At 47.8% G+C, this 19,483-nt stretch overlaps 1 protein-coding gene across 7 annotated transcripts in view; it reads left to right on the top strand.

Annotated features, from left to right (window-relative positions):
* The window catches only part of Kiaa1549l (KIAA1549 like), a 279,877-nt gene that overhangs the window by 197,519 nt on the left and 62,875 nt on the right, over positions 1-19,483 (top strand). For 5 of the 7 annotated variants that reach the window (XM_052725834.1, XM_052725833.1, XM_052725830.1 and 2 more), the window contains 3 exons: positions 4,721-4,884; positions 9,246-9,430; positions 17,185-17,312. In XM_052725834.1, the coding sequence (XP_052581794.1) occupies positions 4,721-4,884; positions 9,246-9,430; positions 17,185-17,312 (477 nt within the window). The remainder of the gene's footprint in view (positions 1-4,720; positions 4,885-9,245; positions 9,431-17,184; positions 17,313-19,483) is intronic. The other 2 variants (XM_052725831.1, XM_052725837.1) reach the window with 1 other exon arrangement.

Below are 19,483 nucleotides of genomic sequence, written 5' to 3'. Positions count from 1 at the left end.
TGGAAATGACTCTCCACAGTAGCTCCTGCTCAGCACCCACTCAGGTCTCTTTGTAGCCTGGCCTCCTGGTATCCTGGTTTGCTTTCTGTGACGAAACACTATAACCAAGAGGAACTCGGAGCGGAAAAGACTGATTTCATTTTTCATGCCCGTGTCATAGTCCTCCATTGAGGGAAGTCAGGGCAGCTGAAGCAGAAACCCTGGAGGAACCCCGCTTACTGGCTTGCTCTCCCTGGCGTGCTTAGTTTTCTTCATTATACCACCCAGGACCACCTGCCCAGAGGTGGCACCACCCACATTTGACTGGGCCCTCCCACATCAATCATTAGTCAAGAAAATGGCCCACAGACGTTCCTGCAGGCCATTCTGACGGGGACATTCTTTGCTCAGTTGAGGTTCCTTTATTCCCAGATGACCATAGTTTGTATCAAGTTTGTCAAAATACTAACCCACTGACCAGGCTGTTCTTCTTGCCACACAGTCATCTTTCCCCTTCTATAGCGCGAATTCTAATTGGTCTTAATAATAAAAACCCAGAGATTTTATCAGGACAAATGCTGAAAGACCAGAGAAGTAAAGGAGCAGCCACTAGAGAGACTTCTAACCCCTACTGAATCCTCAGACCGAAAAGGGGCAAGCGCTGTCTCCACCCTGCCTTATCACTTCCTCTCTGCCCAGCCACATCGCTTCCTGCTTCCTTCTCCCAAGTACTGAGATTAAAGGTGTGTGCCTCCCAAGTGCTGGGATTAAAGGTGTGTGCCACCACTGCCTGGCCTCTAGTGGTTAGCTCTGCACTCTGATCTCCAGGCAAACTTTATTTGTTAGAGCACAAACAAAACATCACCACACCTTTCCTGTCTAATGATTCAGCCTTGAGAGTGCTCTCACTACTCACTGTCTTTGTCCTGAGTGGGCAAGTTAAATAAGCCAAATAAATACTATGCTAGATGGTGGGAAATGCCATGGAGAAAACATAGGCAGGAAAGGTTGTTGATACTGAGGAGATGAAGTTGTGAGTAGAGCTGCTGGGAGCCATGAAGAGGATCAGTGAATAGCCAGAAATGGGAAGTGGGAGGGAACAGAAAGATTCCCGAAGCCGTCTAGGACCTGGGTCCAGACAGAGGAGCATGTGAGGCTGAGCGAGGAGGTTCACAAGAAGGAGAAGTGGGAGTGGTTAGGTCTAAGGCACAGGAGAGGGCCCTGAGTGGAGGAGAAGCCATGGGAGTGTTTGGGCAGGAAAGCAACACAGACTGAACACTCACTACTCGGTGGAGCCCTGGGTGGAGTCACCCCTACATCTACTCACCCAGCTACAGACTCCAAAATTTGAGAGAAGCAGCTTGAAACAGAGCTAGATCCTTCTCCTTTTAGCGTCTGTCCAGGGAAGACCCACTTTGTCCATGTTTACACTGTTTGCATCCTCCTGGCAAATGCTTATGGAAGTGTGAGCTCGAGCACACATAGAGATGTAGCTCACACTTCCACGCCTGTGTGATAGCTCAGAACGGACCCGTTTCAGAGTGTTTTTAGGGAGATGACCTTTCACATCACCTTGGCCCTCGGTTTCCTCACCTGTGAACCAGGATGAGAACAGTATGCAGGCGAAGGCTGTGCCATTGTGTCTGATGCTGAGGAGGCCCTCAGAGCTTTTTTCCCCTCTCTGTCCTCTACTGAACCTCTTGCAGTTTAAATGACCACTCAGGCCTTTTCACCCTGACCATGGCCTCATACTTTCAGATCACATGCCAATGAATACATTGGATTTGGATGACTCCAATTGACCTAGCTTTAATATCATTTTGACCGCTAAAGGAATTTATTAATGTGCATAAGATAAATCTGTCCTCTTCCCCATTTAAATAGAGGTGAAGAAATTTTACATACTGCACCAAAAAGAAAGTCATTCACCTAAACAATAAAACCAAATCAAATTAGAGTACATAACTATTCCGTGCTCACTAATTATATACATATGTATGCATTTGCTATGTATGTATATATTGAAAAATATGTATGCATTTAGAATATATTCTCATACACCACACGTGTGTCTCCATCAGGTGATGAGTTGGAGATCCTGATCTGCGGCGTCAGGATAAAATAGCCTAACCTGAAGAAGGCATTAGTGATAGTTTCCACAGAAGCTCTGAGCTTTAGAAAACGTTAATGGCACAGAACTCACGTATAAATACAAGCTACTAAGAGCAGTGGTAATTAAATGCAATGTCAACAGAGGCACATTATCTAATGAGCTGTTTTCAGAAGTTAATAACGTGATTAATCACTGATTGATACAAACCGTGGAAAGAGAAATTCTTCTATACTAATAGGATTCGGAGCCCAAGGGCAGCCAGATAACAGGCAGAACTTGGCTAACAAGGGACCAGCTGAAGTCGAGGTGGTTGAGGTAAGAGGGAGGCCAGCTGGCTCCTCAGACAGATTGTCCCCATGTGGCGCTTACCAGCGGGGCTTTTGTATTGCAGGATCTAAGTCCTCAGCTTCAAGGGCCAAGCAGCCTCTAGAGTTCAGCAGAGTTAGGAAGACTCATGCTAACCAAACCTGTAAGAGACCAAAATATAAAGTAGACTGTAAGTAAATTAACTTAAAATATGGACTAGAATTACCATGGAGATTGGGATTCTCTTTGTAGCTTGGTCTCATTGCAACAGGTATAATAGCATTTTATGTTCTCAAGCCTTGAGCTTCTGGTTAAGCACTCCTTATATGGAAGGCCCCGTGTTAGGTCCTGAGGACGCCCCTGTGATTCACATGTGCCCACACGCATGCGCACACACGCGCACAGTGGAGGGGTGACAAGGTGAGCAAATGCCCATGCTGACATGTGTTTTCGAGCCTTGCTGCTGTGACCAGAGGCCTGGTACAGAGACATCACCCAGGAGCTTTTGGGAAGGCAGAGTCTGGAAGAAGCTGGTGATGGATTTGTGTGCAGGAGGCTAGGTATGCAGAAGAGAGTCCACACTGATGGCGAGGTGATGGCCGGCCTAGCTGTGGAGCAGGAATGGAGATGAAAATGTCCCAGGGGGAACAGATCAGGGAGGGAGAGAATCAAGAGCTGTGGTCTGGGGGCCAGTGTGATGAGTTAGTGTATAACAGAGCTGGCTGCCAAGCCTGATCTGAGTTTGATTCCCAGGATCCACCTGGTGGAGGGAGAGAACCAACTAACCAAAAGAAGTTGTCCTCTGTCCTCTGGTCTTAGCGACAGCAGTTAGCTAAGCCTAGTAGCCTGACACCCAGACCCAACCCCTGCATTCAGGGCATGCTCCCTACCAAGCCACGTCCCCCTTGGTCTCAGTTCCTCTCTAGATCATGCAGGCATCCCTTCCTTCCTTTGACTCCTCCCACAGGCTTCTGTGTGGACTCCTGTTTTACTTCTGAAATTGACCCTTTTGATTTGACTGAAGTGTTCCCTAAAAATCCCTGTGCGTAATCCTGGGAGAGGCTCACTCACCTCACATTAAAGGGCTTTCCTCTTTCCTACATTTTCCTAACCCAACTTAACAAAACGTTGAAAGATTTATGCAATAAATAACTGTGTACCCACCCTTCCAGGACCCACAGTTAGCGCTTTACTATTGTTTTTTTTTTTATCATGTATTGGTTTATCTCTCCTCTGCCCCTGCCCCGTGTATTTCAAGTGAGTCACAAACATTTGCAGAGGTCAACCCTAAACATGTTGGTGTGCGTATCACTAACCAGAACTTACCCTCCGCTTGTGACGCTGCAATAAAATGTACACACAGTGAGGATGTACAGATCTTAAATGTACCATCTGAAGAGTCCTGACAAACGCTCACAGCTGTATGAACCAAGTCATTATCATGGTACAGAGCAGCGTGGCCAGCTCCCCATCATCCCTTTGGGGTTATGTTCCTGCCCCGCCCCCTGAAGGTACCCGCTGTTCTTGTAACTTATCCCCCTGCTGACAACAGCCTGGTCCTTGTGGTTAGTCCAAGGCATTTCTAAGCTTCTCAGACATGTTCCGTTCCGAGGGAGATCCATCTGCTCAGGTTACATTTTATTCACTGCTCACTCACAGGGCGATTTCACTGCTCTAGTTGGAGTCATCTCTTGCTGGCTCTTGCCTCCTGACGTCAACATACCTGTCTTTTGTTTGTGTCTGTGTGTTGCTGGAAACTTGCCATGTCAGCTAGTCTGGCTAGCCAGTGGACTCTTGAGGTTTGCTTGTTTTTGACCCCCCCTGCCCCCCCCACCTCCGCTCAGTGCAGGCACACATAACCATGCCTAGATTTCTACGTGGGTACTGGGGACTTGAACTCAGGTCTTCATGCTTTCAGGAAAAAGCTCTTACCCACTGAGCTATCTGTCCAGCCCCTCCAACATGCATTTCTAATCCTCGTGTGTTTTTCTCCTTTTTTTCTTTTGACTATCACCAGCAAGGAGAATGGACACTAATTGGTGTTCCTCTTTGTGCTCTTGGGAACAGTGGAGGCTACTGTCAACTGAGCATCTGTTAGGAGCCACACTAAAGTACCACAAAGTGATGCTCTCATTTCACACTCCAGGAAACTGAGACTCAGAGAGCTTGAGCAACTTGCCCAAGGTCACACAGCTGCGGAGGCCGAGGCTTTTGATTTCCACCTCTCCCTGTCTTCCGACTTGGGGTTGGGAGTTCCATCTGGGTGGCTTTCCCCTACGGAGGACCCCTTGTCATGTGCTTCTCACTGGCTCTTCCCCACAGCCGTGGTGAAGAATCCACCCAACAACCTGTGGATCATCGCCGCCGTGCTGGCGCCCATCGCCGTGGTCACCGTCATCATCATCATCATCACTGCTGTGCTCTGTAGGAAGAACAAGAGTGACTTCAAGCCAGAAACCATGATAAACCTGCCTCAGAGAGCAAAGGTACGCGTGGGCATGGGGAGGGCCGGGAGTCTGCCCGGAGGCTCCACCTGCCTTTCTCCTGGGCTTCTGAGGTCATCCCGTACCTTCAGAAACATATCACACACCCTCATTCCAAAGGAGACCCTTTCTGTCATAATCAGCATGTAACACATGCTTCTCTGCTGCCCGCTCTCTCCCACAAACGCTTTCAACGGGGCATCTCTCATCATCATCATCATCATCATCATATCCTCTCGAGGAATGACCATTATTTTACAGACAGAGAAACTGAGGCACCGACAACTGGCAGCAAGAAAGACATGAAAAGACCTTAGATATCTTTAATAATTGGGCCCCACCTCCTTGTATCAGCAAAAAGTAACTCCTTCCACTCCCTCCTGGTTACATGGACAGTTAGCAGCAGAACTGATGGTGAGACTAAGTAAGCCCGCTGCGGTCTGAACATCCTAGCCTCCGGTGTGAAGGTTAGCTTGGGAAGATGACAGGGCCAAGAAGGTGGGCCTCCCTGGAGTGAGATTAGTGCCCTTTTGAAATAAGCTGCAGGGGACGTGGGCCTCCTCCACCACATGCACACACAAGAAGTGGGCGGTGTCCAACCCCGCAGTGAGCCCTCACCGAAGCCCAGCTGTACCGGCACCATAACCTCAGCCTTCCAGCCTCAGAACTATACCTGCCTTTTATAAGCCCCTTGACTAATGGTATTTGTTGTAGTGGCCCAGGATGATCAAGACAAGGTCTCTTGGCTCCTACACGAAACCTCTTTGGGCACACAGACGCCTAGAAGTTTCCCTGTCCCACTAATGACTCTGCTCTGCAGCTGTCGTGATGGACCAGCTATCGGTTAGGCTGGCAACTACCAGATACCAGTTCAGTAGCTCAAAGAGCGCCTGGCCTAGAACCCTGTCCTTCCTCTGTCTCCTGGATGTCTCTCCCCCAACCACCTCTGGTGATCGGGAGGGTGGCGGACTGAAGCCTGAAGACATTCTGAAGCTAATTTTCCAGTCACGTAGCTGCCTTTGTGATAGTCCCTGTGGTAAATGTCCAATCTGTAACACCCGGTGTTTAAATAACGCCTTACACTCTGCTGCCTCTTCTAGGTCCGTCACCTCATTTGTTCTCCACAGCTGTCCTGGGAGGTAGGTCACAGTTAGGGCAGGTTTCATTATTCTCACTTAACTGCCAAGAAATCTGGGGGAGAGACATAGGGACTCGTCCAGTCATACCACAGACAACAGAGAGGTGAATAAGGCCTGCATCTGTGTGCATGGGTATGTGCATGTGCGTGCGTGCGTGCGTGCGTGCGTGTGTGTGTGTGTGTGTGTGTGTGTGTGTGCGGGTGTGTTGTATGTACTTGTTTGTGTGGATACACATGCAGGATGTGGATATGGACGGGGACCAGAAGTTTCTATCAGGTGAGATGTCTTCCTCTCTCACTTACCATCTTTATTTTTTCGCAGTCTCTAACTGAACCAGTTAGACTGGCCAGCCAGTGAGCTTCAGGCCTTGCCTGTCTCTGCTGTCCCTTACCAGCTCCAGGGTTACAGATATGTGCCACCACACCCAGCTTTTACGTGGGCTCTGGAGATCCAAACTCATTCTTGTACACTGTAGCAACTGAGCCTTCTCCCCAGCCCTCTCAGAGCTCACTCTACATTATACACCCACCCACCCGCACTCTGAGACTCGGCGGGGTTTCTGCTCCCACCTCTGAACCTCTAAACTCCATCTGGCCGTGTAGACATGGGATAGCAAGTTACCACTCCTTCTGACTTCCTACACATTGCCATTTGTGTCAGCCATGGAGTGTGTCCTTGGAGGGTCACGCTGGGCTGTTGGCATGAGCACAGCTCACTTGAGTATAAGAAATCAAAGGTACTTTTATTCCACAGCAAGCAGATACACCTGTGGGGAAGCTGGAGCCTGATTAGATGGTCTTGTCTCCTGAGGCACCAACCCTCAAAGAATGTTGTTCTGTGTCTGTTGACATAAGGCACCTGCTTCCCAGACACGGTGGGGTGTTGGGGAGAAGGGTACCCTGGGAATTGTCGAGCTGTGAAAAACGAGACTGCTCCAAGACAGAATGTTTCATTTTCATCTAAGCTTGCTTACGACGTGAGTCTTTTTAGACATAACAAGTAATTATCAGAATCGCAGCCGAGTCCAGGAATGCAAAACACGCCATACTGGAGTTGGAAAGGGAAGCTTTGAGTTAAACCAAAATCTTCATTCATCTGCCGAGATGAGCAGCCTCCCTCCTGGCTCGAAAGCTCTCTGGAGCTAGAACGGATGAAACATTGGTGGCTCCTCCCGTGTGCCTTCCCCAGGCACTGTGCTTCTTGGAATCCTTACCTGGTGCTGAAAATCAAGCCAACCTTTGTGCCATGAGCTGGCTGCGGGCTCCTGTGTGTAGTTCAGCGGGTTGTCTCTCCCACAGTGAGGGTGTGTGAGGCTCTTCAATTCCCAAAGCCCCTTTGTTGCAGGAAACCAGCAGAGTGGAACAGCCTAGCGCTGCAGTCCTGCTGGGGACAGTCAGGGACACTGCAGTGCTTGAGAGGCTGCTGCATGGGAAGTGTGAGCAGAATTCAATGAATGCCAAGGGGCAAGGCACAATAAGAAAATTAGCCATGGCCACCAATCGGTAGCCAGGGCAGACAGCCTCGGGGACATTGCTGCATCCTTAGAATGCACGCCGCAGAGCCAGAGGAGATCCTGGGGACCCGTCCTAAGACTCAGTAATATACTTTGCATGCTAAGCAAAGGCGGCCAGTGAGGACTGTACACCCTCTTCTGAGATGAGGCACACAGACACACCCTGTTGCTATTGTCAGCGAGGTCTCTGCAGGGAGAGCTCTGAGAACATGGTATCGTGGCTTTCCTTACCTCTTTTCTTCCTGGTCACCCCCTCTTTGTTCTTTGTCAATGAATTCGCAGCCAGCTCTCCCTTCATATAAAGAGAACGTAGTGGGAACAGGCATCTTTAGGAGAAAATCGCTAGAGCCCACCCAGATGCAGGCTAGGCCTGGCTTGCAGTGGCTGGCACAAACCACTTGGGACAGGCCACTCTTCCCCTACGAACAGCCACTGTTTCCCTCTTTCCCACATACTACCTATATGATCTCAGCACAGTTGTATTACCTCCTTGTGCCTCAAGGGTCCCATCTGTCAAATGGGGATAGTAGCACTGTTTATGGGTAGGCAGCTGTAAAGATTAAGTGAATTAAGGTATGCAAATTGCTTTATGCTCTGCCCGGTCTACAAAAAATGTCACATACAAATTGTATTGTTTCATGTGCTTTTGTCTTAAAAAGTAATATAACTGTCCGCCTTTAAAAATTGTTGGAGAGACCGGGTGGTGGTGGCCCATGCCTTAAATCCCAGCACTCAGGAGGCAGAGGCAGGCGGATCTCTGTGAGTTTGAGGCCAGCCTGGTCTACAGAGCGAGATTCAGGAAAGGTCCAAAGCTACACAGAGAAACCCTGTCTTGAAAAAAAAAATTGTTGGAGATTACTACTACTACTACTACTACTACTACTACTACTAGTGATGATGGTGGTGGTTCTAGGGATTGAATCTAGTCCTTTGTGCATGGAAGGAAAGTGCTCTACCACTGAACTATATATCCCCAGTGTAGAAATTGCTATTTTGATTTGGTAAACGTATGAAACTCACTAGAGGAATACTGTATTATTGAGGTTGGAAGTTACCAATGTGTGTCAGATGGGCAATTGATCAATGTTAGGCAACTTTCCGAAGGTTAAGCCCATTGTCCTGAGAGTCAGAAAAGCAAGGACCTGGGCTTCCGTTTTTTATCACTTAGCTGTGTTCTCTTGGGCATTCACTGACGCTCTCTGAGCTTTTGTATTTTTTTCCTATAACATGAAGGCTAATGTTTACCTTGCTTTCATCTTTCAAAAAGAGAAATCAATGCTTTGTGTACCACACCAAACACTTGTGTAGATTATTTTAATGATTAACTTACTAACAGTGGCTACCTTGGAAGCTGTCATTTCTTAATGTCTCTGTTTTCACATACTCATAAATGACCCAGACTTCAGAGGTATCCAGTGGATAAAAAGTGTGAAGGATGAGGGGTCAACTAGGGAGCAGTAGGCATAGCATGAGGATGGAACCGAGCCACCTTGTCCCATCCCTGGGTTCTTGGGAAGTCTTAGCTACTGGAGACTTCTCATCACTCACTGATGAGCCCATGTTGTCAGGCAGAAACCAGGCCACGCACAGCAAACAATGCTCAGATAAGATGGTCGGCCCATCACATGTATTTCACTGTCTGTCTCTTCTCAAAGCTGTCACTGGGGACACTTCTCTAGAAGTATGACTTCAAACCTTCTTCCTCCTCACAGCCCGTGCAAGGCTTTGACTACGCCAAGCAGCATCTGGGCCAGCAAGGGGCGGATGAGGAGGTCATCCCCGTGACACAGGAAACGGTGGTCCTCCCCATACCTGTCAGAGACACTCCTCAAGAACGAGAAACAGCTCAGGATGGAAGCACCATCAAGACGGCTAAGTCCACTGAAACCAGAAAGAGGTAGGCATGGGCCAGCTTCACCCTCTTGTCAGCAAGAGAAATAACTGACAGCGAGAGCTGTGGTCCTCAAGTGAGTTCCACTGTTTTCTTTAAACACCCCCCCACCCCCACCCTCACCCCCACCCCCACCCCTCACCCCCATCCCCCCACCCCCGGCTCCCATGCTCACTTTGAATATTGAAATGGAGAGTAAGAGAGAAGATAGGGATCATAATGCCCGCTCCACACAAGCCATGCTTGTGAGAACTCTTGGTTGATCAGCCACAACACTGGAGAGGTAGCCCTTCTATTTATGATAACAAATTTGGCTCTGACGTCACATTGTCGACACCTCTTAAAATAGGTGCCTTTGGTTCATAATTGTTGTGTTTTACCAGCAGTGTCTCCTAAGCTACTGCTTTCAGTCAGAATCACATGCTGAGGTTTTACTATGAGCAAACCACTGAAACAATTGAGGATAGTTATTGTTTGTTTTTGCTCTTTTGGGGGCCCACCACCCCGCTCCCAAATAAATCACATATGGAGGCTTATTCATAATTATAAATGCCCGGCCTTAGCTTGGCTTGTTTCTTGCCAGCTTTCCTTAACTTAAATTATCCTGTTTACTTTTTGCCTCTGGGCTTTTCCTGTTCTCTTACTTCTGTAAATCTTACTCTTACTCTGTGGCTTGCTGTGTAGCTAGGTGGGCCCCTGGAGTCCTCCTCCTTCTCTGGCTCCTCCTTTTCTCTGGCTCCCAGATTTCTCCTTCTATGTATTCTCTCTGCCTGCCAGCCATGCCTATCCTTTCTCTTGCATTGATACTGGCTGTCCAGTTCTTTATTAGACCATCAGGTGTTTTCCACAGGTACAGTAAGTAACACAGCTTCACAGAGCTAAACACATGCAACATAAACAAAAGTAACACACCTTAAAATAATACTCTACAACAGAGGATGGTGGCTGACATTAACTTCAGACCTTCACATACACATGCACACCCACACCTGTGCCTACACATGTGTGATCACTCATACACATAAAAAATGGAAAAAGAAGAAATAAAAAGGAAAAATAACCAGAGCTCTTTGACTGGCATTGAAGGACTGTAAAAATGTGTCAGGTTAATTTCTGCCCCCCCCCAAGAATCCTGGGATGGGAGAGACATGGAGATTAGTGATGGAAGAGCAACATGACAACTCGAGGTACCCACAGTGGGGTCTGAGGACAGCACAGTGGCAGAGAGCAGAGAAACAGAGACCCACGGTGCCATCCGGGCATTTGTCACACAGCAGCCTTTCCACTGAACCTCCAAGGGTGAAGGGTCAGAGTAGGTGAGATGGGTAAAGGCATCGTCTGAACGTGGGGAGAGAAATGAGGTGAGTTTGGGCTTCTGCACACAGTGTTTCCCTGAAGTTCAGCCTTCACAGTGGTTAGGACACAGTAAAATATGAGAACAGAAGATGGATTCAAATTTTGGGTGACCTTGACCACCAGGCTCAGGAGACTGACCTGATTCTACAGGCCATGAGAAGCTACTGAGAACTCTTCCAGGGAGCAGTGGCATCCAGCCTGTACTTTAGAACCATTCTCAAGGTGACATAGATGGTAGATAGGAAAGATTAGGCTGGAGGCCGGGAGAGTCATTACAAAGGTTTTGGAATGGCCATGTAAAGAGGCAGTGGAGCCAGTGGCCAGGCCCATTTGTTAGCTAAAGCAACATTCCTTGGCAGCCCATTTTCTCTTGCTTTAAAGCACTATGGAAGCTAGAAACACCTCCTCTTCCCTGCATCCATCTCTTCTCATTCTCTTTATTTAACAGAGATGTATTGCCTATTTGCTGTCTACCAAGCTCTGGAGCTATCCCAGGGAACAAGACAAACTTTCTATTCATGTGGAAGTTACCATCTGGAGTGGAGTAGAGAGAGAGAGTGGGGGGGGGGGGGTTATTTTAGATAGAAAATCAGGGAAGACCTTACTGATTAGCGTCACTAGAAAAAGATACCACCGGGCAGTGGTGGTGGCGCATGCCTTTAATCCCAGCACTCGGGAGGCAGAGGCAGGCGGATCTCTGTGAGTTTGAGGCCAGCCTGGTCTACAAAGCGAGTTCCAGGAAAGGCGCAAAGCTACATAGAGAAACCCTGTCTCGAAAAACAAACCAACAAAACAGAAAAAGATACCATTGAAATGATATGTCAGCCATGGGGAGGTTTGCTAGTGCAGGAAAGTTCCAAGCAGATGGAGCAGTATATGCAAAGTCCAGAGGCCGAGAGTTCTTGGCATGCCTGAAGCAAAGCAATGTGGTCAGGAAGGCTGGTGTGTACTTGGAAGGAAGCAGCAGCAGATGAATCAGGGGAGCTGCCTGTGGCTGGAGTGGCAGGTATTAGAGACCAAAGTCAGACTGGAATTTGTAGTGTAGATGAAGATCAGAAGTCATGGGGGGCTTGAAAAGAGGAATGACACGCTGTGATGGATAAAGGTTGGCTCTGTGTGGCAAACAGACTAGGGGTTCATGGGAGAAGGAAACCTCAGGAGGCACAGCTAGGAGACAGAGGCATGGATGGTGAGTACCATCCATGGGGAGCGGCTGGACTGTTAAGAAATGCTGTGGAGGAAGCCGGGGACAGGCTGCCATAGGATTTGGAAGTGAGTGAAGAGTATTTGCCATGCATTTGTGTTAGTGAGGGCTGGAAGGGGAGCAGGTGACCTGTCACCAGTGGATGTACAAATGAAAGGGCTGAGAATCATGAATCGTGTGAGTCTGGAGTTCGCAGGAGGGGCTCGGAGTGGAGCAACAGTTATGGGAGTTGGTGGAGTTCTGTTTTCCTACGAGACAGGAAAGATTCGTCTAGGAGGGAGAGACAGACAAAGGAAGAGCTCCAGGAAGGAAGCCTTGGAAGCCGTGCAGTGCATAGAGAGGCAGGCGATGAGCCAGTCACTGAAGCAGAGGGGAGATGCAAACAAGGGTGAGACAAGGCGAGGAGCCAAGAGACAAAGTGACTGGGGAGAAGGGACCCCATGTGGATCGTTAATCTCCGTGTCACAAGAGTCTTGGGGGCAGACTTCCACCTGACACATTTTTACAGTCCTAATGCCAGTCAAAGAGCTCTGGTTATTTTCCTTTCTCTTTTGTCTTTTTCCATTTTCATGTGTAGGTGGTGTGCAAGTGTGTGTATGAGTGTTCACACATGTGTAGGCACAGGTGTGGGTGTGCATGTGCATGTGGAGGTCTGACGTTAACGTCAGCCACCATCCTCAATTGCTTCAAAGAGCTTTGCTCATAGAAAAAAACTGCATGAAGTCAAGCAAGGAAGTTCTGTTTTATTTTAGAAGCTCTTGGTACCTTAAAATGAAGTAAAGAACAGAGTGGTGGATTTCACCTTATGTGGAAAATAAAGTTGAAGGCATGAATTAGTCATCTATAGCCCCAATAACAACGCACCCCAAAACTCCGATGCTTAAAACAAACTGCTGTTCATTCAGCTTATGATTTGGGTGGGCCAGTAGCTTGAGTTCTGCTGGATGGTTCTTCTGGTCCACGCTGGCTGATGCTATCTGGAGTTACCAGCACATCCATCAGGTGATAGAAACTGAGTCAACGAGGCTTTGGTGCCTGCAGCCTTGTCTGGGGTGGCCCAGGACACTAGTCCTCTCTCCACAAGGGCTCAGGTTTCAGCAGGCTAGTTCCAGCAGACTTTTTCACAAGGGGTTTCCGAGGGTCCAAGGGCAGCAAGAAAAACAGCCCCCAACACAACCGTTGCTCAAGTCTCCGCTTCCGTCATGCTTCTTTCCTTCCTATTGACCAACCAAGTCACGTGGTCAAGTTCAGCGACACTGTGGAAGACTTCCCAAAGTTTGCTTGCACGGAGGTGTGAACAGCGTTGGGACAGGTACTGCAGTGGTCTCCCTGGCACAGGAGAGCAAGCCGAGCAGAGTCAGAGCACGTGCAGACAGATGGTTCATCGAGAGGCCTCATCCTTTGTGACTTAGAGCATCATTCTCATGCTGATCCTTGCCAAGCACAATAAAGTCGTGTTGACAACTTCTCACCCCTTTACAAGAAACTGGAAAGGAAGACTTACCAAATTAAGATACTGACGTAGCACTTCTAGGAAGAATAAAAATTCTTTCCTACCTATTCAAATTGAGTCATTTAAATCCTGTAGGGATTGATTTTTGAAATTTGTTTGAAAACAAGTACTTCTTGAGTTAGCAAGGAGTCACCTCTTGGTAATTAAGTTCAATTATGTATTACCATTTTTTTTATTAAGAAATGTTAGCTTATGGAATAGAGAGAAAGGGAGCATTTCTACACTGCAGCATGATTTCTCTATCTGCTTCATTATTTCATCATAAAAGTGTAATTTTACTAAGGGCTAGCTGCATCTTTGCCCAGGTTGTCACATGAACCTCATCTCTGTTCACATATGTCTGATCATGAAAGTCGAAGATCATTTGTGGAGATTGTGTTCATGTACAGTGTATGCATGTTTGAGTGTGTGCGTGCATCCACATTCATGCGGAGACAAAGGTCAAGGTCAGATGTCTTCCCCTATGGCTCTCCTCCTCCTTCTCCTGTTTTTTTCACTGAACCCAGTGCTTACCAGTTGGGTAGATTAGTTGGCCACCAAGCCCTAGGGGTGCATGTGTCTCTGTCCCTGCTCTCGGGTTACAGATATGCACCCCCAAACACAGGTTCTCTTGCTTCCTGGCAGGCGCCTTACCCACTGGGCCTTCTCCCCAGCCCCATTTTAAGTACCAAATCTAAGAGCAAACCCATTATGAATCAGGCTTCTGGTGCCCCCATCTTGCCACATCCGCTTCCTCATTCTGGCTACCTGTAGACTGCAGGCCCTCCCAGAATGGGTCTGCTAGACGAACCCCCAAATTTTGCAAGTGAAAGCCAATGATTGAATAATTATTGATATTCTTACATTTTTAAAGATTCTTTGAAAACAGAAAACTGAGCATTCTGTCATTTCTGGGCTACCTGATAGGTGTTCCAGTCCCCTTTCCACTGTCTGGAGACTTGGTGATGTTATTTTGTTTGTCTGTGACTGGGATTAATGGGTCAGGCCAAGGTTGATGGGTAGTCAACCTCATAGGACCAGCTGTTGGAAAAGGACTCTTACATTAGTGATGAGCCATACTGTTTAGGAATTGGTTAGTCCCCACACACGTTCCACATCTGCCCGCAGTTCCAGAAAAGGGACCGTTGAGTTCTGTAACCTTAAATCTCAGTATCACAGCTGACATGCATTTGCTTTCAAAGGTAATTTATTAGTGTCATGTGCACACATACACTACACACACACTTTCTTTTTTGACCAGGAGTTTGGAGTTGATACTCACTGTAAACAGAGGTATAGAGACAGAAACAAAGAATAAAGCAGATTGAATTTTTCTCCACAGAAATGTGCTCGATGACATCTCTCCTCAGAGTGAGAGAAACATCAGAAGATTCTTTCAGGATCAAATGGGGAAAGGGAATTAAAATGTTACAAAAATCACTAAGCAGCTTACAAATGTAAAATAGACCACAAAACACTTTCCCCTCCCCCACCCTCCCGAGTTAAATGAAAATCTTTTTATTCAATAAAACCAGCTGGAGAGTAGGTGCTGTTAGCGCTCAGATTCTGAAAACAATTCAAGGGCATATGTCTCCTCTCTTGTTTCTCTGTCTCTGTCTCTATCTCTCTGTGTGTGTACCTTCTCCCACAACCAGCATTCAGTGGTCAAATAGCTGTTGGGGACTCTGTCTATCTATCTATCTATCTATCTATCTATCTATCTATCTATCTATCTATACACACACACACACACACACACACACAGACATAGATATAAAGTATATATTCAATCACTTAATGCCTGATCTATATTTCCCACTTTTGTAGTACTAATGTAGCAAAATGTTTTTCAGCCACATAAGTTCGAAGATGCTGCATTAAGTGAAACAAAATGAATCCATGGCAGAACTGATCAGAGCCTCTGGCATGCTGCCACAGTTAGAGGTAGCCAAAGACAGAAGGCAGAAACCATTTCCCAAGCCCTGTGTCTAGATGTTTAGTTCTTGTGTGCTGTAGAACATACTTGGCAGGTGCTGCCTCATCCCAGACAGCCTAACCTTCACTATTGGTGACTTGTAGAGTTCTGTCTCAGTTAGGGTTTCTGTGACTTTGATGAAACACCATAACCCAAAAGCAAGAAAGGGTGTGTTTGGCTTACACCTCCACACTGCTGTTCATCATAGCAGTAAGTCAGGACAGGAACTCAAGCAGGATAGGAACTTGGCGGCAGGAACTGATGCAGACAGAGGCCGTGGAGGGGTGGTACTTGCTCAGCCTGCTTTCTTATAGAAGCCAGGACCACCAGCCCAGGGATGGCACCACCCACAGTGGGCTGGGCCCTCCCCCATCGATCACTAATTAAGAAAATGCTCTACAGCCAGATCCTAGGGAGGCGTTTTCTCAATTGAGGTTCCCTCTTTGTGTGTCAAGTCGACATAGGACGAACCAGCACAGGTGCCAACATGCATAGAACTGAGCATTCTAAATTACACAGGTGGTGGGAGAGGAAGAGGAGAAGGAAGAAGGGGGTATGCTGGAATACACAGCTCCCCCCAGCGATCAAGGCATTGAGTCCAGGCAGTTTTCCAGTGTGGGCATTAGTGGGCTGTGTTTCTAAATGGGGACAGCTGATGGCAGAAGAACAAGAGATCTCTAGGCATTTGTCCCCTGATCATCTGCCACTCAGGGAGGTCAGTACTTTTGCTTAATCTACCCCCAGGTGGGCTGTGAGGCCTGAGGGAGCGCACACCTCCAGAGGCAGCACAGTCTCCAGAGCCCATTTTCCCAGAGTTCTGGAGGGAGAATACCGTGCTGAGGAAGGATGAAGGTCCTCGGATGCACTCCATCTGAGCAAGAAGGATGACTGAGACATTGAAGTGAGGGTGTGCTGGGGGGAGGGGCACTTGTCAAGCCTCGCTTAGCCCTGGACACCACTCTCGGCCTCCATAACTCTCACGTTCCTCACTTTCTGGCCAAGGTGGGCCATCTCCAAGTCAGGAATCATTGTGACCAGTGACCAGGTTTGGAGGCACTCAACATAGTCCCAGGCACATAGTAGGTCCCCGAGCTGTTTGCCCTCAGCTCTCAATAGACTTGTGTATCTGGCACAGGGCTCTGCACAGAGGAGGCAACAGAAGGTTTTTCCTGGAGGAATGGGCAGCTCAAATAAGCGCTTCAAAATACAAGTAGTAACTAGTCAAGAGTGTGCAAGTGTGGCCAGCTGGTAGGGTGAAGACCCCATAACGGGAAGACTTAATCTGTAGTAGTCATGTGTGTCTGTGCTATGGTGAACAGCCCAAGAGAACCATGTTTATGTATGGCCGCAGATGCTCACGTGACTCAAACATTCAGCATCCAGAGAGCTGTGTGAAGGGGGGCGTGCCACACAGTGTCACTACTGTCTCCGCAGTCGCCGAGATAGATGACAGATTAATGAGACAGAGCTGGGACTGAGGGCTGGGCTCACTGAACTTGTCTAGAGAGCCCAGAACAGTAAATGCACTTCAGAACAGCCGGCCACCTCACCAGGGAGTGAGTGTGGGTGAGTGTGGGTGGCTGCTGTTTCTTTTGTCTCTTGTATCATTTCTTCTTTGCCACTGAAACGGGAATGAAAGGCTGCAGACATAAACTGTGCAAATAAAATAACCTTGAGAGGAGGCTGTTCCAGCCGGAACTTACTGTCTCCCCTGTTGCTATGGTTACCTTCAGCAGGTCGCCCAGTGAGAATGGCTCTGTCATCAGCAACGAATCAGGGAAGCCCAGCTCAGGGAGGCGCTCGCCCCAGAACGCAATGTCACAGCAGAAAGTGACAAAGGAGGAGTCCAGGAAGAGGAACGGTGAGAAGCCTCCCCACCAAGTACCCCTCCAACCCCTCCCGTGTACACACACACACACACACACACACACACACACACACACACACACGCACACGTACACACACGCACATGAACACGCACACACGCCAGGAAGAGAAATGGTGAGAAGCCTCCCCACCAAGTACCTCTCCAACCCCTCCCGTGTACACACACACACACACACACACACACACACACACACACACACACGTGTGCACACACACACGCATGTTTGCACACATATGCACACATTTACACCCACCGTGTGCTCACCCCAGGCCTCTCTGTTCTGCCCCATGAGGCCTGGAGACTGCTGTGAACTGTTGAGTGGTTTCTGTATCCTTCTTCCTGAATCAGTCCTCACTTCCTCAACCGTATATTTGTAAAGAAGGGCACACTTCCTGAGGAAAAAAATCTCTTTAGAACAAAGTGATGCTTGCTTAGAGCTTTTTTCCCATTCTTGGGTGAAAGGACACGATTTCCAAGGCCAAGTCCAACAAACTGACTGGTCTCCAAAATGCTGCCCATTTTGGAAGTTTTCCTCAACTTCCTGCCCTTAACAAGTTCCAGGGGCTCATTGTGTACCTGTGAGTCCAGATATTGAAAATTTAACTAACAGGTCTGCCATTAAAAAAAAAAAAAAAGTATTAAAAAACAAGTCAGCCAAGCTGGGCGGTGGTGGCGCATGCCTTTGATCCCAGCACTCAGGAGGCAGAGTCAGGAGGATTTCTGTGAGTTCGAGGTCAGCCTGGGCTACAGAACGAGATCCAGGGAAGGCTCCAAAGCTACACAGAGAAACCCTGTCTCAAAAAACCAAACCAAACCAACCAAACAAACAAACAAAAAACCAAGGCAGCCTTGCTGGGTGTGCTGCTGTATCCAGCTGTAATCCCAGCTGCTTAGAAGAAGCCTGAAGCAGAAGGATCCAATGTTTGAGGCTGACCTATACAACTAAGTGAGACCCTGCTTCAGAATTAAACATCACAGTGGCAGAATGCTTGCATTACCCCAGGTTCAGCCCTCAGTGTCCCTAATTAATTAATTAATTAACTAATTAATTAATTAACTGTCTGACTGATTCTCCCGGGCTACTTAAATGTTCCATTTCACTCCTAAAGTGAGAGTTAAACAAGAGAATTGTTGATACGGTATATATTTGATTGGATCGGGAGATGGAGCAGAGGAAGGAGGAAGTCAACACTGAGTGCAACTGTGGAGAAAACAGGGGAGCACCTTTTATCACCTGTCCGGGGCACAAAAAGAACTGAGTGCTTCGTGTGTGAATACGGCCCTGTGGAGCGTCCAAATACCTTGCCTGTGTCTAATCTAGAGTATTGATGAAATTATTAAGGCCACTCCACGTAGTTAAAAGGGAGGTTTATTTTGTGGGGTAACTTACAAGTGAAGAGATAGGTTACAGGGTCTGGGGTTACAGTCCGGCGGTGTTCTCTGGAGAACTCTGCTCAGTCTACCTCCAGCGTCCAGGGTTGCTCAGTCTACCTCCAGCGTCCAGGGTCTGGGAACCAAGAGAGCCGGTGCATCTGGATCTCAGGTCTTCAGGGTCCTCCCTTGGCCCCACCTTGTAGGCATGACAGTTACTGAATCCTCAATGGGGGTTGGAACTTCCAGATCAAAGCTGGGACGGCTACCCACTACACTAGAGCCAGAGTAACTAAGGTTAATTAACAAACGTTAATGTACAGACTCTTCTGGTTTTCTGCCAGGCTGGTTGCGTCCGTGGCTTCTACTCTTGTTCCCTAGTGAACGTAGGAACTTGAGAAGGAAAACACACTGTTCTGCCAGCAAAATGGCCGGCATAGGTCTTTGTGGTCCCATAGCCTCGTTAATTAGCCTAGCTGCAAGATCATTTTAGAGCCCATTTCATGAAGATGTTTAAATGTAAGTGAGAAGGTTGGGTGTAACAGGTAGGATTTTGAAAGAAACAAAACAAAAGAAAAGAAAAAACAGCTTGATGGCAGGTGTGGTAACTCATGCCTGTAACCCCAGCACTCAAGAAGCTGAGGCAGGAGGATTGCCACGAGTTCAAAGATACCTCTCTCAATAAATAAATAAAAACAAACAAATAAGATGCTTTTCTTAACGAGTGCAGGTACTTGACCTTCTAAACCAAATGCAATATTTTATGGGGGGGT

This window comes from Peromyscus californicus, unplaced genomic scaffold, assembly GCF_007827085.1.
Source record: "Peromyscus californicus insignis strain IS unplaced genomic scaffold, ASM782708v3 Scaffold_7__1_contigs__length_154581171, whole genome shotgun sequence".
Lineage (NCBI taxonomy): Eukaryota > Metazoa > Chordata > Mammalia > Rodentia > Cricetidae > Peromyscus > Peromyscus californicus.
The sequence above is the reverse complement of the archived record's forward strand: the minus strand, read 5'-3'. Positions and strand labels throughout refer to the sequence as shown.